This window comes from Coloeus monedula, assembly GCF_965178545.1.
Source record: "Coloeus monedula genome assembly, chromosome: 11".
NCBI classification, from domain to species: Eukaryota; Metazoa; Chordata; class Aves; order Passeriformes; family Corvidae; genus Coloeus; species Coloeus monedula.
Window position 1 is genome coordinate 11,397,556 of NC_138791.1, and position 27,035 is coordinate 11,424,590.

The 27,035-nt window shown below is 44.1% G+C and overlaps 1 protein-coding gene across 1 annotated transcript in view; it reads right to left on the reverse strand.

The window, feature by feature from the left end:
* The window catches only part of GRIP2 (glutamate receptor interacting protein 2), a gene marked incomplete at its 5' end in the record, with an annotated part of 264,561 nt that extends 240,615 nt beyond the window's left edge, over window positions 1-23,946 (reverse strand). The window contains one exon of the mRNA XM_082288538.1: window positions 23,892-23,946. Within this exon, the coding sequence (XP_082144664.1) occupies window positions 23,892-23,946 (55 nt within the window). The remainder of the gene's footprint in view (window positions 1-23,891) is intronic.
* Window positions 23,947-27,035: the final 3,089 nt, after the last annotated feature.

Sequence of the window (27,035 nt, forward strand, 5' to 3'; positions counted from 1 at the left end):
TAACACTGAAATTTTCAGTACTAAAGAGGTCACACACAGGTGACAAATAACAAGACAGGCCTGTTGCAGGCAAGTTGCACAGCACTGCTCAGTCCTGCAGCAGTGGCTCCAGGAGATGCAGTGAACTCTGCACATCTTCAGTGTGCACTTGAAACATCTTATTCTGTACCAAGAATAGAGTGATAGGAGGGTAGAAATGCAGTTTTATACATGGAAAGACCAAGCGGCCACTGAAGCACTCTGTTCCATGCAGGCAGGACCAGGTGAGTTACCCTACTCCTGGCAGAAGTCATCCCAGAAATACCCAGAAAGAGCAAAGCCCAGCAAGGATTCATAAACATATCCATTTTGATTAAATTGCTTCTTTTCAGCTCCAGGTTTGCCAGGACTGGGCCCTCCCAGACAATACCAACATCTTGCTTGCACTGCACTGGGTTATTTTTTTCACAGCTGCATTTAAACTTGCCATCACAAACCAAGCACTTCTTCTGTGAGACCAGAATGGTCCTAACTGCTTTCCCAGCAAACCAAGTGATTTATGATCAGCTTAGTGACAACTTTTTATACTGCTGTAGAACTAGGATTACAGTTCAGTGACTAGCAGGAGTTAAAGTAGAGTAAAGCTGCCATAGTGTCCTTAGTGCTTTGATGACTATTGTAGCAGAGTCATACTCTGAGAAATGGTGAGCCTGCCATAAAGTTTCAAGATCATCTTTTATTTCAGTGAGGAGACATTTCCAAGCCCAAGCTCTGTAGAAGAGAAGAAAGAGAACACCTACAGGCCAAGAACAGCAGTTTAGGAAAGAATGAGTTTCCACACCACCTCAAACTACTCCAGCCAAAACCTGCCCCCAGATCATAAAAACAGCAAAACCTCCTTGCACAAAAATCCCAGAAGCTGCAAAGCTTCTGGGTCTAAAGGGGGGGTTTCTTATCCCTGCAAGGAAGGCCATATGGTCTATTAAACCATCAGAAATCAGGTCCTGTTACAGCTCTGCAACTTGGACAAATCTCTCCAGCTCCCCACATCCTACCTATAAGATGCATCCCACAGCTTTGAAAAATTTGTTGGCAAAAGGACACAGCAGAAATACAGGGAAGCAAGCAATGTTAGAAATTACACTTAGCATAATGGGCAGATTCAATTCAGTTTAAACATAATGAATGCCTAAATTTTAGTATTTACATGCACATATTTACATTAGAAGTCATGTTTCCATATTTACTTTTCTGTGAGTTTTTTAAATTCATAATTTAAAGTAAAACTAGTACCTGGAAAATCTGAAATGAATTTGCCATAAAAATGTTATTTCTGTCTCTTCCCACACTATGTAAGAGCAGGTGTGCAGAAAGACAGCAGCAATGATGCACTTTTTAGCCACACACAGCACAGCTCTTTTGTCAGTCCAAATGCTCAGTAGTGAGAAACCTGCCACTCCTAGGAAGTTACTCTCATCATGTTTGGTTTGCAGCACACTTTACTTATCCTGATGTCCTTTCCTCTCCTAGAAGGAAATTCATTTAAGTCCATGAAGAAAAAAATCCTACCTAAGTAGGGAAAACAAAGAGCACAGAGGTTGCTTTCTGCCAGTGGGTGATCTAAGGGATGTACAAGACATGGGCCCAGGCATAGATCAGCTAATGGATTGAACATTGTTGTGAACCTCTCAGCCACAGTGGTCAGGCTTGACCTGCTGTCACATGTCTATCACCTGAAGCCATTTCACTGATTTTCATGGAAGACTTACCAGGCTCTGAAGGATGAAAGCCTTTATGCCTTTCATGCTGCTGATGGACAAAGCCATCCAGGCCTTCTTCCCTATTTGGAGCAAAAAGCTCTATCCTTCCTTCCTCATTACAGATATGATTAAGAGGGGAAAGGCAAAGATGACACTGTGCACAGAAATGCTCTGTTGCCATATATAGCAATGCCATTTCTTAGCATCCATGTTACTGCAAACAGCTCACCCCCAAAACAGCAGGGGATGATGCACTGCACTGAACAGGCTGGTGGCAGCTCTGTGTAGTGTCACATCTCAGCTTGTAGGCATCAGGAACTGAAACAAGGGACTAAAAATAGCATGACTGAACACTCCCATTTGGTCTTCCCTAGACTGGCCATTGTGGTCCACATTTATTGATATATTTTCTTATTTATCTCCTTTTTGAGGTAGGTTCCCAGTTGTTTCTTTCTTTCACATCAGAAAAGCTTGTGCATGTAATTAATTCTTCCATCCTCTGAATACTCACTAATTCTGAAATACATTTTCTGGTATGGAGTGACCATCACCCACTGGTCCAAGTAAGAGGCTCAACAAATGAACACAATATGTATCTTGACATAAATAGATTAGCTATTTCAGATACCACCTACCATGGCTTGCTGTGGAAGCCTGAGCCAGTAAAGCAAATCCCTCAGGAAATTCTGGCAAGCCACAACCAGAGGACCAGGCTGCTGCAATTCACAGCAATTTCATTCCTGCAGCATCCCCCAGGGGTCGTGCTCACAGTCACAGCAAAGCCACCCAACAGAACAATAGGGGCAGCCAGCACATGACCCAGGCATCTCCAGCATCCTTTTCTGTATGGGCCTCGTGCCTGGCACCTTCCCAAAGGGCTTTATTTTTTCATGCCCTCCTTGTGCAGTCAAGCATTAAACATCAAACAGCAGCCTTCCTACCTCTTTCCCTAGGGGCTTATTTCATTGTTTAAATGATCCTCCAGCACAAAATGCAAGGAGCTGTCAGCAGCATAGCTAATACAGTCATCACCCAAAAGCCAGCAGCCCTGTTCTGTGTAGATATTTGTATGTTATTAAGTAATCTTAGACAGGATGTGAAGGTGGCAAGGGACTGAGATTTGCACAAAAAAACTCCACCATACACCCAAAAAACCTGAAAAGAGGGAAATGATTAACAGTCATGAAACCCCCAAAAGAACAGCAAGGAATAGTTTGCTGCAGTCTTCTGCAGGAGGTACCAAACAGCAATGAAAAAATGCTTCCATGCCATACTAAGGATGGGAAGCACCACCACTGACTGTCCCTTCAAGGCTGCTGCCCCTTCAGCAAGGTTGGTTACTGGGTTATTTATCCTGGAACATTTGGCTTGCACTTACCTCAACAGCTAATCTTGGCTGCAAAGTGAATGCTCTGCTAGCAAGTTGCATCCCAGTCTTGCTTCCTCCAATTCCAATGAGGTTTTTCTGCTGTTGGCTCAGAGCAACAGCAAATCTCAACCACAAGTCCCAAGGCATCCCTTCCTCCCACGTTAATCCCTTCAGAAGGGATTCAGTAGCACAGGACTGAAGGACAATCCCTTAATAAATGCCAGGCATCAACATATGCACCAAGCAGGGCAAGCCAGCCCTGGGGCTGGGTACAAGCACTGGAACTCACATGCCAAAGCCCAGGCCCCGGGCACTGTCCCCCAGTCCCACCCACCACCCATGCAGAGTTGGGCACCTCCACCAGTGAGCTTAGAAACGCTGGTTTCTACTTGTAACCTACTTGAAACCACACTTCCTAGGATTTAGGAGCAACACTTACTAGGCAACAGATCCAGCCCCACAGCATCCTGGGCTGTGATGGGGGCATCCATGAGGAGGGACACCATGAGCTTTGTTAGAGCCAGCACAGCAGCAAACATTACAGTCCTCCTGCTACTGACCATGCAGGAGCAGACGGGTGCATGACAGAGCTTGTTTCTCCTCATGGATAGGTCCATTTTCAGATATACTTCCCTGAAGAGATACTAATACAGACAAACCCACTACACTTACAGAAACTCCGTATACTACCAAGAGAAAAAAATGGTCCCCATCTACCTCCCAGCTAATCCCATGCAACAAACTCCTGAACTCTCTAACCTTCTCCTTTCACACACAGACTTCCCTGGGGCATAAAGACAACAGAAATTTGTTCACTCTTCATTTTAAGGTGGATTAAAGCTATGGGTTACAAGCTAAAAAGCAAAAACAAAAAAAAAAAAAAATGAAACCACAGCCCAAACTCTGCTACTTTTCAGTGCTTGGTCACAGATTTCCAACATAAGATGGAGAGATCACACTGTGATTGCACACAGTGTTTTAGGATCAGTCCCTGACTCAGCCAGGCACTGCCTGGGATAAGCATCCAACTAAAGGCTCCCAAAAGCCAGCACTTCTTGAGAGAGAAGAGGCTCTTCAGCCACAATGTGCTCAGCAAAGGGAATGTACTATGAGACATACTAGCTTGTGGATACCTGGCTAAATACCAAGCAACCTGGACTTGAAAATCCTCCCTGATATCTTGTTCCCCTAATCAGCTTTTATTAGAAAGGAAAAGCCAAGCTCAGCTTTCAGGAGAGGACAGAGGCGACAAGGAAGGGGAATACATGACAGAGGTGGCTGTTTACTGGGCATCCCTTCTGATCTCCTGCTGACAAGAGGAGCTGTATGGTAGCATTTAATACCATATACCAGTGCAGAGGGACTGGTTCTGGTTTGTGGGCACATTTCTTCCTTAGGCAAGGTCCTCCTCCCCTCACCACAGCTTGCCTGTCCTTCTCATTTAATAGCAGAGATACATTCATAGGTCAGGGGGAGCCTAGCAAAGCACAGGGACATTTGTGAATGAAGAGCAACAGGAAAGGATGACAAGGACTGGAGCCACCTCTAGACAGACTCCTTTTCCCAGTCAGCCAATACAGACTTTGATCAATCCATTTATTACAAACCAACTGAATACAATACTGGAATGACCTAAAGCAAAGCTCCTTGGTGCAGTGTCATCCTGCCTACATCCACTACAGTGGGAATTATGCCTGGGAGATGCACTGTATGCTTCCCCTAAGCAAATATAGAACATTGACATGTGCTAGATCTGTACAGCCACAGTGTCATTTACAGCTTCCACTAGGTGCTAAACAGTGGGGACTCCCTAACCCAAACTCATAAACATGACTGTAAGGAAAGTTGTTAAACAAAAAAGGTTAAAATACAAGATGGGACCAAGAATAAACTTTCTTGTCCCAGACAGTGAGCTGTTTTCCCAGCCTCCTCAAGAAGAGCCATCCATGTGCCCTTGGACAGGGCTGCCTCTTCTTCTGTTCAGGAGACTCAGATCAATACCCAGGAATAGCACTGATCAATTTTTAAGAGGAATAACAGCCATCTCACTCCTTCACCAAACAGCTGCACACACATTATTTCCAGTTGCTGCCAAACCCCTAAAAGATTCACTAGGGACCACACTAATCAATTTTTATTTCTATTAAACTGATGCCTGCAGCATGCTGGAAGACACGTGGGCAGAAGGGACCATCCTAAATTAAGATCTTTAAGAGTCACCACAGCAGGGATTTACACCAAGTAGCTGGTCTTTTGAATAGGCCAGCAAAGATGAAAGAGGCAATCTGCCAGTCAGGCAAGGCACTGCTCCAACTTGGGACACCAAATCTTTCCATCATTCCTTTCTCCCTGACCTCAGCCACCATCACAGGCCTTCTGCTTTGAAAGTGAGATCTCTGAGGACTTGATAAGATAAGGTAAGGTTAAGATTTAATGGACTGACTGGCATATCTGAATCACTAATCACAGCCTTCACTGAAGAACAACTCAAATTTCACTTTTATCCAGAACTCTAGTTCCAGTCCCTCCTGTCTTAAAGTCAGCAAAGAGGATTCCTGGTGGGGACACCCAACCTCTCTGGATGTCTTCACCTGCCTCACCTAAAACACATTAGTCTTACAGAGAGCTTGGGCCTGTTTGTTCCACCCATCACTTCCTACCAACCACACCTGGCTGGAGCTCTGGACTTGGCAATGAGGGTGCCTCCACCTCAGGTGGTCACCCCAGCTCCCCTTTGCAGCCAAAGCAGGAAGCAGCCCCTGCAGACATGCTCCCCATGGATATGCCAGGTATCTGGATGGGGCAAAGGAAATAAACCACTGGCTTCCCTTCCACAATGAGGAAGGGGAACAGACAGGCAAAGTTAGGCAAACAAATCCCATCCAACAGCATCTTCACATGCAGCTTGCCAACAAGGAGAGCCTCCAACCATCTGCTTAGAGTAAAGTGTTGGGGTAATATAAAAAAGGAACCCAAGAAGTAAATTATGCTGACAGCAAATGAAATCTGACAGTACTATAGCTACATGTGTGTGATGAGCTGAAAGGATGCTGCTGCATGTGACATCTCATAACCTTGCACAAAGAAAAATCCCCACTAAGATGGAAAGTACTATTGAAAGGGAAGCAGGAGACTGAGGCCCAGACAATAAGTTCAGGCTGGCTGGCTGATGATGCTCAACAGTCAGATACAAGGACGATCCTCACACATTTCCTTCTGCTTGCCTCTTACCCAAGCTGTAACTGTATTTCTTAACAGTGGTTTAAGAATTTTATAATTCTTATTTGGGTAAGGAGGCAGGGCAAGGTGGTCCATTTTGGAGGACAGAATAACTAAATCATCACTTTTATGAAGTTAAACTACCAAGCTGTAACAATATTTCTAGAAGGTATTGCCACATCTTTTCATCATGAGATAAAGCCATCAGTTTGCATTTACCTTCTTGCATTCCTCCCAGACGTGGTCTTCTACTGCTTCATTTCTTCAAGACCCAGCATTGAAACTCTAGAGAAAGCTACACAGCCTCTTCTTTCCAGTCAGTGTCCATCAGGGATTTGGGACACCAATGAAGATGACATAAGGGCTTAGCAGACAAGAAGCCATAAAAATGAAAAAACTCCCTGTTGATTTTCTAAACCCAGGGTTCCAACATCTCCCCAGCAGGGGTTCATATCAACCTTGATAATAATAGGAAGTAAATCACATTAGACACTCCAGCATCACCATGTCAAGAGCAGAAGATAGGTGAGCTTTCAAGTCCATTGTGACCTGCCAAATACCTTGAGTACGTGCACAGGCAGATCAGTGAGACCATCTGGCTGGCAACTATTTTGAGTCTCAGTGGCTCTGGACAGGCAAAGGCTTGATCCATGCAGTGTGGGCTGCTGTGCTCTGGTACTGACCTGAGAGATGACAAATGCCACTGTGATGGGTTAGATGAAACTCTGGACAGGGAGGACTGAAACACTGGAAGATGAGACCAAGGTGGTGCTGGAGTACAAAAGGGACAAAGACCCAGAGAGCTGTTTGCAACTCCATGTCAAGAGAGACACATTGCACTGCTCAGTCTCCCAGCCAATTCAAACAGCCTCAAACTGTTATTCCTCCTTTTTACACCAAAATCTTCCTACCAGACTTAAGTAGTTTGCTGCAAAAGAACTCTCATAGCAGGGAAAGTTTACTCCAACCGTTTTAACGCTTAAATCTTCTTTCATTCCTTCCCCACAACCAAAAAAGAAAGGTAAAAGAAAAAAAAAACCACACACCAACCTGAGAACTAAATGAGCTATTGCTGAGCTGCTTGAAAGGATTTATTTTGCATTTCAGAACTTATTTCAGTACTCAGGTGCTCCCCTGTTTGCTTTGCTTTTTGCAGTGCAGTGATCTGTGCTGCTGGAAACTGTATCCACTGCAGAAGCAGTACTTGGAGCAATTTGAAGGTGCTTTACTCTTCCATTTTTTCTTTTTCTTGGATGGTTTTTCTGGTGCTTTGCCTGAAACAGCCTATGCATATAGATAATCTAATATGACTGCTTCCAAAGGCTCCCTGCTGCAGGTGTTCAGGATGGAGGTAAGGGGAGTTAGGCACTCACAGAACAAAGGCATCTATCTGGCCTCACATCCCTTCACCAGATTCAACTTCTGAGTTTCTCTCTGCTCAGGAGCTCTTGCAAGTGCATTGCCCTTAAGTCCATCTGGCAATCTTTCTCCTCCAGACACATGTCTGCATTCCTCCTCCAGATGTCTTGGGATTTCCCTCCTTGCTCACTGACAATGGCATTTTGCCTAGTGCAGCTTCTGGTCCTGGCCAAGAAGATCAGCACCAGTACTTCTGCTCATCTCCTTCGCTGTGGTCACTTCCACTTCTCCAGCACTGATCCCTCTCATACAAACGTTTGCAACACTCAGGTAAGCACCCTCATTCTGGAATTCCATTGTGAGGTTTTCAGTGACAACTCCTCCTGCAGGCTAGAGAAGCTCAGAACACCTCAGCCCACGATCACGATGCCATTGGAACAGCAGCTGCATGCAGAGGGATCTGTAGTAGCAATGGCACTCCACGGTGTAGGTGGTTAAAACAGAGATACATTTATGCTTGTTGTGTCCCTTGGGATATAGATTGTGATAACAGCCATCACTGTTGGCAGAGAGAGCAGATTTCATCTGAAATCTGGCAGTACTCACACAGGTAAATGCAGTGCCCACACCAGCATTACACCACTGAGAAAAGCTGGCAGGTAACACCTATGCTGCTCACAGAAGTGTTTACCCCACTATCAGTCATTGAGAGAGGGAAGAGCAGCAGCCCCCCCAGAGGACTCAGTAGCCTGGGAAGAAGGAACAGATCTGTTCAGCTCTACATATAAATGCAAGACTACAACCTGAATAATGCAATTCTTTAGGATCTAAAATACTTACACCAGAAGACTTTGCTAAAAGTTCCTTGTTCCATACCATAGAGATTTGTATTCCAGGAGGTTTAGAGACATGGAAACCATGTCCACAGAGGAGCCCCAGGCAAGCTCTCACCCTCCCCTCCAGGAGCATTGCTTCCCCTGCCCTGCTTCAGCTCCACACATACCACAAGCTCTCTAAACTAATTTGAGAGCCTGTAACAATCAGACACTGAAAATTAAAGAGAAAAGGAGTTTTACTAACATTGGGAAGAGCTGGTAAAGCAGACACTCCTAGCTTATTACATGAGCTTCTTTTCGCAGCCAGAATAATCCTGCAGAATAGGAACTCAAGGCAAGATGGGGGAGAAAACAGGGAGGCATTTGCAGAAATACCTGGCAGATCCACACCAGCACCCTTCTCTCTTCCTACTCCTCCTGTCCACAGGGATGACCACACATTAGAGAGCTGCACTGCACTGCTTGCACCTTCCTTGGCCTCCATCTAATCAGTGCAGCCAATAAATTTGGCAGTGGTGACAGTAAGATTACTCCTACATCAGGCACAGCAAACAAGAAGACAGTCTTTCATTCAAGTTACAGCTGCTTCTGCAAACACAGATGTCTGCAGGCAAGATTTTAAAACACACATCCGCATGCAGGAGAAAAAACCCCAACCATACAAATAACCACAAACAACATCAACTCCTCCTTCAAAACATGCAACACTCGGATGCATCAGAAAACCTATCCTTGCACAGTTCAGTTACTGTCAGGGCAGGTATTTCTTCAGTACTTACAATTTTGTACCAACCACATTCAGCAATTACTCCTGGAAAAACCATGTTGGCACTTTTACAAGGAAGGTATTATTGTAAAGAACTATTTTTTCTCTTAGGAATACAAAAAGCCACACAAAATCCTTGTTTTCTATTTAGTAACAAAAAAAACCCTGAAAGCCAAATTTCTCACATCAAAATTATTTTACACATATTTTTCACATAATTTTATATATCAATATGCAGCAGAACAGTGCACACAAGTTGGGCTAGCAAGAGTTAGGATTAAATGTTTTCCTGACAAGACAAATAGCTGGGGCAAGAGGGGAAGTGGCTCATTTATATTATCACAGGCAGCACTGTGGAAATAGTAGAATTTTGTATGGCACTTAGTTTCACTTTAAAAAACAACAGTAAGAAAAACAACAGCCAAACTTAGAGGAAAACTGCTAAGTTGCTCTCACAACTGGATTTGGGGCAGCAGATATGCCCTATTTTAAAATGTGTTAAGTTTTTGAGGGGAAAAAAAAAGAAAAGAAAGAAAGAAACAAAAAACACACAAAAATCATCACCAAAAGAACCACCTACCAAAAAAAAACTCACATTAGAAAAAACCAACAAAAAAATCCAAAACAAATGAGAAAAAACAACCGAACAACAAAACCCAAAAACGCCACACATGCCAAAGCCAAATGTTTAAATTCCAGGTCCAGATGAGCACTTGGTTCCTGTGGAACTGCAAACATGGAAAATTGTTACAGAACACCCAAGAAGGGTGGCACAGAAGGCACAGATAACACAGGTCTACATTTAAACCTTTAAAGGATTTCTTCACTAGATGGCTGCATTGCCAAGCAGCGCAGAAGTGCTTTCTCCCTTCACCCCCCTTTTTTCTAAGTAGAAAAAGTTCTGATTTATACAAGGAACAAATGCAGTCCTCACATATCCTCCATATCCTGCTTTTCCTATAAAGTCATGGAAATCAGAAGATATTCCTGAGGATGTCTCAAGAGATCAAGCCCACGCTCTCCTCACCAGTGTTTTTGTAACAGCTTTCAACTTGCTGCCATCTTAAAAATGCAATGAGCACATTCTCTTTCCCTTCAGGAGGTCATTAAAATAAGGGTTGACTTTTACCAAGCCCTAAGAAGATGCCAGGGGAATCTCACTCAATCTGTTAATGGATAGTGACAATTCATCAGTACCCACGTAAGACAAGTACGATTTTCCAGCCACCATGTAACAGCTTCATCCAGTCCATGTTTCTACAGCTCATCTTCCCTAATTCTTCAAAGGAAGTTAAAGACATTAACATGAAAACCAGCTCATACTGGCTGAGAATGTTTCTGGTAATTTATAATCCCAGTTTTGCTCTTAGCAAATTGGCCAATACTTAATATACAACTTTATTTGAGCACCTCCACCGCAGAGCTTCATAAAAACACTGAAAGATAACAATCATTGAATTTTGAAAACATAAATTACAGACCTATAATGGGAGGTTTAAGTCTCCAATTCCCTTGGAGAGGAAGAGAAGCTATAAATTAGACAAAATAAAAGCTGCAGAAGGATACCTCTGTGCAAAATTTTATTTCATATACCCAGAATAAATTTCCATTTAAGACAGGGGGAGATCTATTTACTTTCCTAAAACATGGATGCTACAGAATAGATCTATCCAGAGCCTGATGTATTACTTCATATACCTTGCTGGATGGCAAGAAGACTATAACTAGAATTAGCTGTAAGGCCAAGATACAAAACACACACACACTAGAAGTTGCCCCACAGGCTTTTTCCAAGAACATGGGTAACAACTTAGCAAGACATCTTGGCAAACAAATACAAGGATCCAGATTCTTTGGGACCATTTAGCTAAATTCCATTAAAAATCTCCTTCTCTATTTATACCTGGACTGCTAAAGCCAAAGACTACAAAGCCATAACTCCATGGTCCATGTAGAAATTCGTTGCCTTGAAATACAAATAATTTTAAAGCAACTAAATAGTTCAAACTGCCAGTATGTAAAAAGAAAAAGTCATTATTTTATGGTGATCAGAGGTGTCCGAGGCACTTCAGAGAACACAAAGAAAGGCACAATCCCTGTGGACCTTACAATCCAATTAACTTAATTAACAATGTTATTCCCCTAGTTCCTGGTAACTCCTTAAATCAATGAACTAAGACTTAATAGCAAAGTACATCACTAGCAGCTTTATTGATCATATCTGCACACAACACTGACTGAACTCCCAAAGTCAAGACTTGGCACAAAACAGCGAAAATATTTCAGCACCAGACTTCCACTTTATTATCCCAAAGCCCTGTGCAGGTACCAGAGACAGGAAAGAAGTGATCAGATAGGGACTGACATTTTACTAGTGGGAGAACAAGTAACCATGGGCTCAAAGTTGACCTACAATGCAAGAAAGAAAAAAAACCCATTACGGTATTATTCAGTTTTTAAATTAAAATTTTACATTTGTTCATCACCTCTCAAAGGTGAATCCCAGAGTATTTTATAAAGGAGGCCAGACCTCAGTTCTCCACATCTCCACACCTCCTGTGACTACCTAAAGCCCAGAACATGCAAGCAGCTCCTCAGCCTGGGCAAGGGGGATCAAAGAGGGCAGGCACAAGTCTGCAAAGAAGAAATCTTGCAGGTAAATTCCCTGCAGTTTAAATCAGATATCCCCATACAAGAGGATCTCCAGTGGAAGAGGTGCTTGACACCAGCTTCAACCGCACTACCCACCACTGCCACATCTCAGCAAGGGTGTAACACTCTGTCCTTGTCTGTAAAAGTTACAGCTGGACTAATAAGGATTAGACCTAAATTTCAATTATACTCACAAGAAGTTGTTGGCTTTTTATATATAAGGTGTGCTGTTTCTTTACCCATTAAAAAAATTGAGCAAAACAGCAGCCACACACAATGTACAAAAACAACAGGCACAAGGAGACCCCCTTAATCCCCTTTTACCAGCTCTTGTCCAGGATGATCTATTACCAGCTCCTAATGGCACTGAGGAGGTTGTTCATTTTTTAATAGGTCAGTGACTCATCCTTTTAACTCACTTCCCTCCGATAAAAATCAATGAGCTCCTGAAACAGCATTATCCTGGATGATTGGTGTTTTAACATCTCACTTGCAGGCAAAGTAGAGGTCCCTTCCAATGCTGGGTCACCACAGTCAGCCAGGAAGATGGACTCATTCTCTTGGTTGGAATCAACTGTCTCCTGGAAAGAGGACACCTTTCCACAATGATTTTTTGTGGAGGATGGGTAGATTTGTGTCTGTCTTCTCTTGCAGTGAAGTGGGAATGTTATACACTAGAGGAGAGCTGCACTTCCCAATACATCCATCCAGTCATGGCAGTGTACCTCCATCCTCTTGCTTACTTAGCTGCATAAATTAGTTTTCCTACTCCCTCAATGCATCCCCAAATTGTTGTTTTTCACTCAAATTCAAGTTTCTGTGCACAAAGAAGAGGGAAATACAGTCAAAAAACATCTCTTTATGGACCTCCGCTCCTTTACTCACATGATGTTCCCAAAACACTATCAGCAATACTCTCACAGCACAGATCAAAGTTTGTGTGTTGTCTGATAAGGTCTGTTTCAACTCTGACTTGTGAGCCTGACTAACTCATTGTGTCAAAATGAGTTTAATAGCTTGCCAGTGGCTAACCCAGCCAGCTGGTTAGTGGCAGGCTGAGGAGGTGACAGGTAGATTGGAAACAGGAATCACACAGCGTCACATTGCCTCAGAGCAGTGACTCATCACAGGAAATTTGCTGGGCTTCAGCAGGAAACTGAATGAGAAAAGCTGTAGATGGGGAAGAGTTTGCAGTGGGGTACAGTGCCCAGAGATGAGTTTGAAAAGCTGTCACAACTTTAGGGGTGTCTTCCTGGCTTTCACTTACTTGGTGTTGAATTTCAACAGGTCAAATGCTGGACTACCCCACTGTACAGGGCCACAGCTAATAAAAATATTACATTATCTTCCTATACTGAGGGGCTATGAAAAGCCTCTAGAGCCAATCCAGCCTAGAGTTAGTCATATTTAAAAAACCTGCACTTGGTCATATACACAGGGAATTCCTCAGCTGTTTTGAAACTGCAGAGGCTGCCATTATCACCTGCTCCTCCAATGCAAGGGCTGCTTTGTCAGTGGTTTCCTTTTACACAGTACTGAACGGCCTCCCCCTTCTCCATGGGGGCTTTGCCAGCATGCCCATCACACCTGAGCATGAGGGATCTGCCTGCAGAGCTATTCAGTGCTGTTCTCCCTGCACACTGCTGAGCAGCACATCCAGCCTACAGCCAGCTGTGCAGGAGCTGGATTTCTATAAGAAGCTCACAGCTGCAGAGAGAGATAACAGTGAAACAAGCCCCCTCACTACACATTCCTCCAGTCCCTTGCCCCTCACTCCCACCTCTGTGCTCTCCACCACTGCATTGAAACCAAGCACCACCATTGCAGCCTGTAATTAAAAACCATTATGTGAATTTCCACAAAAGAGAAGCACCGAAAAACGGCACCCCAAGGACTTAAAGCTCACTAAGTATGTCAGTGGCAAGACAATGAAGGATAGTCAGGAATCTGCACCCCCTTGCCCTGTCCAGAAGCCCCTGGAGACAAGCAGCTGCTCCAAGCAACAGTTGGGGAAGCAGATGGGTGGCAGAGGACAGCACTCCCTGGCCAAAAGCCACACTCTCCCTCTTAATTATTCAGAGACAGAAACTGGATGGCATTCACTGCAGTATTGCCTGTCACTGAATCTCTCCAGGCAGTACGTGACCCTTGGCAAGGGGCAGCCCAAAGAGCAGGGGAGTGCCAGCTGCCAGAGCAGCACAGGGCTCACCACAGAGCAAGCCTGGCTCTGGGAGCTGGAGGCACACGGTGCTGCACAGCTCATCCCCAGGCAGGGACACCCTACAGCCAGCAAGTTTCACCTTGCAGCAAGCCCTAGAGAAACCAGCACCCCAGCCTGGTTTGCACACGTTTTGCTTTCTGATCCCCCACCCACTTACTAACAAGTCCCTGTATAAGCACAGTGACAGTGAAGGAATTAAATTAAAGTAGGACAGGATACGCCAAAAAGCCAATTACAATGGATATTCCAAGAAAACAACTCAGGAGCCATCCCTAGATGTGGCCAAACAGCCTTGGCAGGTGATGGGTGGAAAAAAAGCAGAATAAATACAATTAAAGAAGCAAGACAGTTCAGCTTTGTGTTACACGTGAAATGGAGTCTCCAGAGGCTGAGGAAGCAGCATGACTGACTAGGGCAAATTTTGAAATTCCTCAAAGGCAGGTTGCCTAGGTGTGCAGCCAGACCCAGGCTGACAGAAATGCTGCTAACAGCACCTAATTTGCTAGAGGATTATCACTTGGTGAAATGGATGGAAACTAGATTATATAGCTGGTAAACTCACAGCACAGTTCATTACTGTAGAGGGAAATTTTTATCCACTTAAACAGAACTTCTTGTTCTGCCCAGCTCTATGCTGCAATAGATTTGCAACCCTGTTCCAGAAAGACATTTTCTACCTCATTTTTACCCAAATATTTGGCACAATTGCCATAATTATGAATATGAAAATACTAAGCAGAGAAAGACAGCCATGAAGTTACACTTGATAACTGCACTTCCATATTCATTCTGATCTGAGCATCAAAACCTTTTAAAGTGTAGTCATTATCTGTGTTCCGCGGACACAAAGACTGTAGCAGAGGCTTTCAGACTGGTTTTCTGAGTGTCACAGAACCCCTCAGTCCCACTAATCTCAAATGACAGAGAAAATACCCCAACACTCCAAGAAACTAAATGATAACATTATTTTGCTGCAAGCCGTTCGCTCAGTCAGGAACACAGGCACAGGACCAAAAGGCCTGTGGCTCAATCCCCAGTACCAACCAACTCATTAGTAAGTGCCAGCCACTCTGGAATTGCTGCAGTTACCACTGGGCTACAGCCTGATCTGTTGGGGAACATGGCAGCCGTTTCATGCAGCCAGGTGCTACTGCACAAAGTGTTTGGATAGGATGCAAAGGACACAAAGTCTGTGATAGACTCTGGAGTAGCAAGGCATGGCCAGTGAGTTGGAGCACGCTCACAGTGTCAGGACCTCATCTAAATGCCTGCCATGGGATTTGCAGCATGCCTGAGTTTTGCTTTTGTTTGAAACAACTTGGTGGCAGCACACCAGGCTCAGCTGCCTGTAGGGACAGAGCCCAAGCATTCTACCTGCAGCTACCTTCCAGCTGAGAAGGAACCTCCATGACTTGTAGGGGAGAACCAGAGACAGAAGAAGGTTGAAAAGATGATGCTCCCAAGAGGAAGAAGACTGAGACAGCACCGCCCCACCTCACACAGATCTACCTGCCCTCTAACCCCAAAAGGGAGCTTTGTGATGGTGTTTTTAAAGACATGACTACAGGTACAGTAATGAGATTGACTGCCTCCTATTCCAAGATGAAAGAAAACAAAAGAACATTTAATCTAGAAACAAAATATTCATTCCCAACAGTGCCCTCTGTTCAGGATTAACACATAGCCCTGAGACAAGCTTCTATGAATACTAACACATCTTCCAGCTCTTCACTAAATTCATCCCACTCTGACAACCCCAGGGAATTTCCCCTGACTTCCAGTAATCAAAAGCTATGGATTTGGGCAAGATAGTTTTAATGAGGGAGCCCCCACTCCTGGAAATATCATTATTTCCTGAACACACATAGAAAAACTGAACATGCACCAGAAAAGCACATTGGTACCAAGTAAGAAGAGAGCAACTTAGCATCACTAATTTCTGCAAAACTGTCACACTGCCTGACAGTTTGCCTTATTATCTTATTTTTCTCCCTGTTTCTTTGCATCTCATTTGTCGCTAAATCTTCAAGGCCTCTGCTGCAAGGGGATGCAAATGCAGACAAGCCCTCCACCCCCAGTTCTAAGTCTATACTCTGCTTCTGTGGTGACTGCTCTCATCAAACTGGGACCAAAGATAAGACTGGAACCCTCTGTGCACTGACTCTGTATGTTAAACTCAACTTTGCCTTGAGAACAGAGGAGATATTTGATTTTTTTATTTTTTAGAAATTGAAGACAGAAATAAAAAAATTCAGTGGCTAATCTCAGCTCCATCCCATGGGACTCAAGTGAGATCTCTCAGGCTTGATGTAAGTAGCAGCTCCCCTTGTGGGATGTATGAAGCAATACTCAAATGTGAGCCGGGACCTTTATTTCTTTGTACAGATGAATGAAGTGTCACCAGGATGACTAACAGTATCACATGTACAAGAAAAGGCAACAACACCTATAATCCAAATAAATACCCTGAAAAGCCTCTGACTCTGGCACAAAGCAGCAGCCAAGGTTAATATAATTGCTAAAACAAAAGCTCTGTAGTGCTTTGTTTACAGTGGAAATTAAGTTGTTTAGCAAAAAAGGGTGTTACTTCATAGACAACTTGAAGAATGTAGTATTGAATTTATTTTGTGGCCTCAGCAAGAGGTTTCTACTCGTCAAGACACAGCAGCTTAGCTGGCAGGGTCACTGACACCTCTGCTTAACACAGATAAGACATGGACCTAACCCCATCCTAACACACTGCATTTCCTTGAGCTCAAATACCACAACAACCCTCTTCTCCTTAAATGCAGTGTGGTCTTGATGCCAAATACCTAAAGCTGTCAGAAGAAAATGTTTGAATTAATTTCCCAGTGGAAAGCCACTTTCCCAATGCTATCAATGAAATCAGCAAATTTTGCTAGAGCCAGAAAATAGTTTTGGCTGACAAGTGAAAGCCAGTAATTACTAGATGCCAAGTTCATCTAACATTAATGAGGGGGAGAGTCAGTAACAGGGAAATCACCATAATTGCCAAAACAAATAAATTTTACAATCTTACTTGAATTCCTTTATTTTCCAAAGACAGAGAGAGGGGAGGAAAATTGGAGAAAATAAAAAAGGTAATTCATTCTTTTGACAAAACAAGAGGACTGATTAAAAATTCTACTTGAATTTTAAATGGAAAGCTTCATTACATTTTTCTCTCAATGGACAGAGCACATGGCAAGACCAAGTATAACTGGACAAAATGCAAACCCTTCCAAGGGGGAATGTTCCATTCCACTGTATGGTTCACCCAGGTCAAGCAGTGCAGAAAAGATGCACTCATTTCTAACAGAGACTATCAGCATGGGATTGATTTTCTCAATCAAATGCTGCCCATGTTCCAATCCCAGTTACACCAGAGTCAGAGCACGGTAGCTATACTCTTTTCAGGAACACAAACAGATGTTTAGATGGTATAACTGCTTTTGGCCCAAGACATTAACGCAGGAGCAGTTCCCATGCATGTGGGATCATCACCAACATTCACTGGAACAGGAGACATGTGGCCTCTCTGGGAAAAGAGACCATCATGGGAAAAAAGTTTTCACCTTTCTCTAGACATTACACAAGCCTTCCAGGTATAGATCACTGCTCTGAATTTCAAGGATTAGGTCTGGCTTTTAAAAGAAATGGCTCCATTTATGTGACACAGAGCTCCAGAAATGCCTAATTCACTGTCTTGGGGCTTGTCTACAACGAGGTAATTTCAACAGAGCTCTACCCCTATAATTATTCTGCTATATTTATACCTCTAAATTCACTCCATTTTCAAAATAAGTATTTTTATTCCATTATAATGAAGTCTAATAATTAACAGAACAATCAAAAATGTGACACTTGTAGGAAGGCCTACACAGTCTTAACCACAGCAAGAGAGCCTGGCATAGAGCTCCTGCCCTGGTGGGCAGCCTTCCTTTGCCTACCACTAAGCAGCTCTGCCACTTGTGTCTACTTGGAAGAGACAAACAGAAATGAAAAAAAGACACAGCAAATCATTCACCTCAAACTGGCCACACACTTCGGTTTAACCTGAGCAATCTTTCTCTCAGTGCAACCCAGAGCACCAGAAGATCTCTGGGTGAGCAGCTACAATCACAGCTCAAGACTGCTACAGTTTCAAAGACCACATCCATTTCTTGGGAATTGCCCATGTGTTTTTCCACTACACTTGGCATGAGCCCATAGCAACACCAACAGGTTTGGAGAACATCAAGCATGGCCTGGTTCCAGACAGATCTGGCAATTCTTCTCACTCTGAAATTTTCCTGGCTACCACAATTCATGGTTTCCATCAAGGTCTTCAGCATCCTGAAAGGTTCCCCCCCACACACAGTTTCCAACCTTGGCAGTCCTAAAGGAAAAGCATGCCAAACCACTGCAGCTGATGCTTTTGTCAGCACTGAGCATCATCGCTCAATATTGATAGTAAAACTTCTTCACAAGAAGCCCCACAGAGTAATAGCATAAACAAGAGAGCAGAAGCCACAACGTCCATACAGTTTCATAAAGCCAAAGTTTGCAGATATGGGATCACATTCAGATTGTAAAATCTGGCAGATCACTTCAAAAAGGAAAATAATTATCAATCTCTGTCTTTAATCAAGTTTCAATGAGGCTTTGGAGTCATTCCATAAAACCTGTGTGGCTTCATCCCCAAGTTGTGCAGGACTTCTCAATCCGAGTTAAATTTTCTGATTGAAGTATAGGATCAAAAGCAGCAGCCCAAACTCAGAGCCGTGTGACAGCCAGCAAGGAGGGGAGCAGTGAGCACAGTGCTCGGGTGCAGTTATTACTCACTCAACGGGTACCAAATCCACATCAACATATTAATGAGCAAACAAAGACCCCATCAAAGTCCAGCAGGATTTGCTCCAGCTGTTCCATCAGTTTGATAAGTGAGCATTATCCCTTAAGAATTACCACCACAGCCTTCATGCAATCCTAATTCCCCACCACACTTCATTGGAGGGTCAGAACCTCTATTTTTGTGTTTTTTAAAAGCAGTGGCCTGTATAATGAGTATAACCAACAAACAGCAGCCCATAAATTCCTGAGCTCTGTGTGAGCAAGTCCTCATCTCTGACAAAGCTTGGATGCACTGTAAAGCAAAAGTATCACATGCAGAAATACATTAATACCCCACATGCAGTGGACAGATGTAACAGCCCTTGAGCTGTAACATTTCAACTGCACACTATTTAAATGACAGCTACACAGCCGAATTTCTTTACAGAAAATTCAGTGCCAGTATAATAGATCATGTCATTGTAGGTTTGGACAAAGGGACTCTGTAAGGCAATGTATTAAAACTGAACAGACTCGACCTGGCACTGAAAGATGGTCCTAAGACAAGCTGATTTAAATAAAAAAAAAAAAAGAATTTAAAAAAAAAAGCCTTTCTGAATGACTGAATTATTTCTGATGTGGCAAGTACATGAAAAAACACTGTATTTTAAGCAACAGAACAGTTCAACTGATTTAAAGCTATACACAGCATACCATTTGCAAGATCAAAATGTTTATGGGTAAGTGAACAAAAGACAATTCACATTATTTTTAACAGCTATTCTATTTTAGTTATTCTACATATCACGTGCATATCACAAACAACATGGAACTCAATGGAAGATCTAATTTTCTGCTAATCATGCAAACCCAGCAAATTTCCATCTTAGTGGGATGTTTCTCCCTGATGCATGTGAATAAGTGAAGAAGAATTCCATTTCTAGTCATGGTTTCACAGCTATGGAGCAAAACATCCCAGTACATTGTTCTGAGGACTGAATAAAAACCTGATGTCCATAGCCCAGTTGTTATAAACCTCCTTAAAACAGACTGTTGAGATATTTTTACCTTCCTATTATAAAAATTTAAATAGCTCTGCCAAAACCGTGAAGATCCACCCCCCTGCTAAATTTTCCCCAGGGTCCCACTCCTGCTAAACTACCTACAGCAAGACAGGGCAGCCAAGAAAGGGAGATCTTGCAATGGGTTTTTACTTAGTTACCCTCATGCTACAAATCAACCTGCACCATGACAGATTTTCCTTTCCATGCACCACAGGACACCTCTGCCCACAGCTGCACAGCAGCAAAATGCCCCTACATGCTCCTACAGCTGTTTCCAAGGTAACCAGCATGGAGCTGTATACAAGGGAAGGAAGCAAATAGCAGCAACAAAATCCTGCTTTATTGTCACTTTTTGAAGCAGGTCTGAGTTGTCCCTTTCCCCTTCCCCTGCTTTCCAGCTGCCCCATGATTCAAGCAAGGGCTGGATAACTCACTTCATATTTTATAATCACATTACCTCAGTCTTTCATAAGGTTTGGTTTTGGTTTTTATTTTTATAAGGCATCATATTGGAGATTTAAAGGTGAGAGTCAAATTTTCTGCTTTTACTCAAAAAAAAAACAGCTGGGGGAGGAAGGGGAATTGTATCAACAACCTAAATTTACACTCAAACTCTGTATTGCCTCCCCCTAGAAGCAGAAAAACATCTCAGGTTAAGCAAAGGGTGTCTGCCCACAAGTGTGACCCATCTTACACAAGTCCTATGCATCTAGGTAACAGTCAGTTTCACCACTTTGGAGAAAAGTATCTCCACTTCTCAGTCTGGAGATACAGTTTATCCTTTCTAGAGACACAGTTTCCACATCCACTCAGATGTGCCAAAAACACAGAGACTTTCCCACCTGCCCACATACATTCTTGCTCCCAAAGCAGAAATTAGCCTTTGCTTCTTCTGCTACTGAAAACCTTGGAGAAGCAAGAATACAGCTCAAATCCTTCAGTCCTCACATAGAGGACAGCAGCATAAGGGGGGGCATTGGGATGGGAAAGGGTCTGGCATGGCCAACTAGTTCTCATCACTTCCTCAAGAGAGGATGAGTTATCAGGGAGATAAATCAGCAGAAGATCTAGCCACACAGCTCTGCACACACAGTGAGGGACAGAAAGCAAAACCATATGCTATAACCTCTGCTTCCAGGTCTGAGACAACCCCACAGTAACGCAGGGAGAAACTGACCAACCCCATTATTTTGGAATAACAGGTCTGTTGTCACAGGCTGGAGGGAGCATTTCTCACCAAATATTTCCAAGTCATTGACATCGGGTTTTTTATTCCTTGTAGGAAACAGAGCAAGGAGTAGGACATCCCATGTACAAGTCTCTTTGTGGTGGAGAAAACCAACACATTATATAATAAAGCATTTCTGCACACTGGCCAGAAGTCATTCCCATCTTCCAGGAGATGGAAATTTTAAGGCAAAACATGCATGAAGACACTTGCTGTGGGTGGTATTTTGAAATGGCAATCATACTTCAGCACAGTTCGTGTATATCTTGCAGTTCCCTAAGTGACTTACCATGGCTGACCTTTTCTACCAACTGTGATTAATGAAGCTTCCAATCCAGTTCTGAATGGCTGCAAATAGCAAGAGATACTCATCACATTAATATTCAGTAACCAAAATATACCACTCTTCTAATTTCAATTGTGCTCCTGCTGAACACCAGGACATTTCCTTTGGAAGCTCAAGTACTGTGGTCCTCAGAGGAAGTGAACAAATTGATGGGCCAAAGCATACATGCTGGGGGGAAAAGCTCCCCAGCTTGGGTATAAAAAAAACCCCAAACCTATCACATCCATGTAGGCATGGAGATGCCAACAAGGCAGATACAACTTGCTCTGAATAAAGAAAACCAGAAGTCAATATTTCTTCATATACTGGTTGGAGGCTGTTTACAAAATCAAAATCTGAACAGTACAGAGATTTCTTGCAGTATTGTTATGGAACGGTTTGTGTTGAAAGGAACCTTAAAGATCATCTAGTTCCAATTCTCCTGCCACAGACAGAGACAGGTCATGATGCAAAACCTCTACCATACCTGTTAACACTGCAGTGCTACAAAAACATTACCAAATATTTCCTCTGCTGCCCCTGCAGATTTATATGCTATAACACAGCCATCAAACCGATTACCTTGGGGAAAGGGGAAAGAAGTTCCCTACAAGCTCAGCTAATCTTCCTCTACACAGCGTATCAGCTCAAGCCTGCAAGATTTATGCCTCCAGATAAACCATTCTGTGATTAAATGGCACCTTCCTGAGACTGACTATTCTTTGAAACACCCATGGAAATAAATACAATGTACTCAAAGAGATGCACACCAGCCACAGACTCACTGCAGTGCTGGGACTGAAGTCAGAGGGAAGGGAGATGAGGAGGAAAGGCATTACATAGAGCCAGAGACAAGAACCAGTACATACACGTATGAAGTCACAGAGAAAGTAACCCAGCAAACACTAACCCAGTACAGCTGTACATTAAGAGGTCCCTGGTGTGAATGTTTATAAGGCTCCCAAAGCCACCCCGACCCAATGGTGCAAGAGCATCCGTGCCAGCTGCAGCAAGGCTGCGTTACAAAGCACTGCACCATAACAGGGCTGAATCCATGCCAACAGGTCTCAGTGCATTGAGCAGGGGATTGATTCACTCTTCTACAGGACCAGATTTTTAACAGGTCTATCTCAGGCGGATGGAGGCTCCAAGGGGAAGCCATAGTCCTAGAGCAAGCCGGCAGCAGAAATAGATGGTGTTCTCCCAAAGCAGTGGGAGCCAGGAAGCAGCATCAGAAAAGCACAGCAGCTCAATGACTCTGTCCTAACACCTTGCAGGGGATCTAAGAGCACATTTTCTCTCTGTGCTTATTAACCAGCAGGTTCAGAGAACTCCATGATTCTTGCATTACTCACATGAAATGCTGCAATAGTGCCACTTAATGTATTTGTTAAGTCTGTTTACCAGTGAACAGTCTAGAGAGGTAGTCTGGGAAGGGGTCCAAAGGAAAAACCTGCCATTAGCTACTTTGCACCAAAGCAGCAGGGGTTCATAAAACACACATTCCTGCTTGTTTCTGCCCATCCCGGATCAGCTCCTGCACCTGAGTCCCATGAGAGCACAGGAGAAACACACTTCATTTCAGAGACATAAACTTTCCCCACCACTCTCATGCCTGTTCATCTACAAACGCAAGAGCCGAAGCGCAACGTTTAAACCTCCCTTATGCTGTGCCACCTTGTGGATGTCTTCTCACGACTTTTATGAGCCGCAGGTCCAGCATTTATTTAACATCACACTCTTGAGCATGTAAACAAAATAATTCACAGTCACTGTGAGCAACAGTAAGCGGCACAATAGGAATCGGATTACCGTGACACGTCCTCTATGCAATTTACAAACCCTTTACTCCCCAGGCGGAGTAGGCACTGGGGAAAATTACTAGCTGAAAACAGCATCACCAATAGCTTTAGAAAGTTGGGGCTCAGATACTGCAAGCCCCTCCAAATATCCAAAAAGGACTGCGCAGCCACCTCTCGCTCAGGTTTGTCCCCACCACTTGAAGAAGAAAAACAAAACCAAAAAAAAAAAAAAAAAAACCAAAAACACAAAACACAAAAGCAGAAACTAAGCAAGCCCACGGATAGAAAGGAATATTTGCTGCGGCAAAGTTTACCGGCACGAAGAACATCCCCCCTCCAGTCCCTTCATCCGCGGAGCTCCATGCCAGTAGAGGATCGTTCCCCTCCCAGAGAGATACACACCACCAGCACCTCCCTCCCCGCAAAAGAATAACGGAAAAGGGGCGGCAGAGGGTAATTCCGAGCACCTCCAGCTCTCCTTTCCCCCCGCCGCGCTCACCGTCCTCTTGCATCCGCTGCAGGCACAGGGCGAGGCTCTTCCTCCAGCCCGGCATCGCGGCAGGAGCAGCGCTGCCGCCCCCCGGGGCAGCGGCGCGGCTGGAGGGGCCCGGGGGGGCCGGCGGGAGCGGCGGGCGCTGCCGAGCGCGGCCGGGCTCCCCGGCGCTTTATGGCCGGGCGGTGCATGCGGCGGCGGGGCCGGGGCCGGGCGGGGGAGCGCTGCCCGCCCCCGCCTGCGCACAGCCCCGGGCCGCCCGCCGCGCAGGTGCGCTCCCCCCGCCGCGGAGGGCGGGGAGCGGCAAACTCGGGGAAGGAGGGGGTAGAAAATATTGTGTCTCTCTCTATATATGTATATAGTATATTTTTCCCCCTGGGGGGTTTGCGTAGACAGGATGGGCCCCGCCTGCGAACAGGCGCCGGGCTCCGACCCACACCGGCGTCCTGCGGGTCCCAAATCGCCGGCCGACGTTGGACAGATATATGCCCAGGAAAGACAGGGAGAGCACACTGTTCCCATTCTACATTCTCTTTACAGCTGTAGCCTGTCGCCTCTTCCCTTCACCGAGCGGCAGCTGCCTGGCAGCCCCACACAGGTGCGTGCATTGACGCATGTGTTTATCCTGAAGTTGGGTTCTCTGGTAAATAAAGTTGCACAGCAGCCAGACTGATCTACTTCATCTTCTTCGCCACCACTTGCAAGCAGCTGAAGTGTATGGGGAAGACTTAAAAGCATCTTTTCAATTTCTTAATATTCCAGAGGTTTCAGCACTTTTACATGGACACAAAGGAGATGTTTATTGCATATGCCAGGGCATTCATATTTTTAATTTCCTGGGGGCGACATATCTTTGCAATCACTAGCAGCTTTTTTTGTTCTTTATAAGGTCTTTCCTTTTATTAGCTATCTGGTAGGTCTCATTCTGCATCTCTGCCTCCCTTTGTGAGACTTATTATATTATGTGCAACACCTGCTATAATCTAAAATATTAGGGGCCAAGCTCTCCTTAGCATGAGCTAATTCCAGTTTCAGAAGGCTGGTGTCTCGCACCACTCAGGTGGAGTAGGGCAGACATAATAGCAAGAAAATACATCCATCTAGATGCATCCATATGGACCTTGGCTTTTCAGTCCAGCTTTTCTGTCCCTACCTGCACGAAAAGCAGTTGTTGCAGGACAGCCTAAAGCCCTGCCAAGGGGCAGTAGCTTCACCCTCTGTGCTCTGCTCACATCTGAGAAGCATTTGCCATTTTGGGAGCTGCCAGCCAAGTGTGGCGTGGCCTATGACAAGCTGGGCAGCAGGAGCCTGGAAACTTTCATTGCCTGGTGGAAATTGAAAGTAGTAGGGAATCTTCTTGAAACAACCTCCTAAAGCTCTGAGCACATCGAGGGAGAAAATCAGTTTCTGCAGAAAGGGGCAAAAGCAGAACTCTGTGACTTTAGGGCAGTCTGGGGGATGAGAATCCTAACTGACGTACTTGAGTTAAAGGACTACAGTTAAATTCACTTCTCCTCCTGCCCCCCAAGTTCTTGAAGAGCAATGTGGGAGCTGGACTGCAGAGGATCTCTTGAAGTTATTATTGTAGTGTGCTTTTCCAGTGAGTTAAGCTGGGATAATCATAAACCCATGAGAACAGACAGCCCTCTTCATTTAACCTTAAGAGTTTGCAACACTGCAGAGGGCAGACAGCAGAATGCAATGCCCTAGGACTGCATGAGAGGTTCCCATCACAGCAGAGAGCAGCACTGTACAGGCTGATTCCCTTCCATGTTTCTAACCAGAGTTACCCATCAGTTTAAAGGACAACAATTGGAGTGATGGCACCTGAAGGCTTATTCCAGCCAGCAGGAGCAACCACTTCTAAGAGAGATGTCCTGAGGACTATGGGCAGCAGGAAAACAGCTATAGCTCAGACCTGCTATACCCCACTAGCAGCATAGAAAAGTTCACAGACATAAAAGTATAATTTTGCCCACGTTTGCCTTCAGACTAGAAACATAAGAAGGGATTGACTTCCCACCCAGCTACAACTTCTTAAAGAGTTCCTTTCCTTATGCTAAATACAGCACATTTGCACAGCTTGTTTCTTGGAGGAAAACATAACCGCCCCCCCCCTCCTCCACCCTCCTCCACCCCCACCACCACCCCTTCCCTGCAATTTCTTTGTGCTTTTGGGACTCACAACAAATCACAACTCCACAGCTGGATTGGATCAGGGCATATTATGCTAATTTACAGAAAGTTTGTGATATGCCCCAAATATTCTGATAGCAAAACTCAGAAGCTTTTTCAAGAAGGACCAATCTGAAGCCAGGATGTATCCTGGGGAAAGGAAATGATGCTCCTTCAATAGCTAAAACCCAGCACATGGAGACAAGAACTGTTGAGTTATATGACTAACTCAACCACCCACACAGGCAAATCACCTGCCTTTTCTGTGCCTTGATTTCCTCAGCTGTATTTTATAATTGCATGATGATAGCTAGGTTCTGGGCATTAGAAAAGGATTACCGGAAAAGTGATGGTTATTTGTGTAATATGCTCTCAGGAAAACTAATGAGAATCTGAAATAAACATGATACAGGAAGGGTCTTTTAAAAGTAAGGTTAAAGTGGCACTTTTTGTACCTGAAAGCTCATCTGGTTTTGCTATTTACACTGGTTGTTCTCACAAAAGACTCTTTTCCTGAAGTGTCTTTAGACTGTTATGGCTACAACAATACTACTTTTTAAAGGATACTGCTACAACAGAAATAATTAAATGTGAAAATAGCAAGTATATTACTAGCTGAAAAAGCAGCTCAGAGCTCTTAAGAATTGAATTTGACATATCCATTATTGTAGATAGGAGCCAATGCTAGTGTGGTGAGATTTTCTCAAGCACTAACTTCAGTACTTGCATGGGAAACCATGTTAGAGAAAATGAAACATACCTAGAAGTACCAGTAGGGAATTCATAAGCAGAATCAATCTAAGACAAATGCTATGGTACTTCTTTGGAGGGAAGTTGTGGAAGGATATTTCAAGCCGAAGGAAGTCCATAGAAAACTTCAGAAGTGAATAGCCACGTCCCTGAGCAATGTCTAATCTGTCTGTATAACTGAAATGTCCAGCTGCAGGATTTTAGGCACCTGTGATGTGGATACTG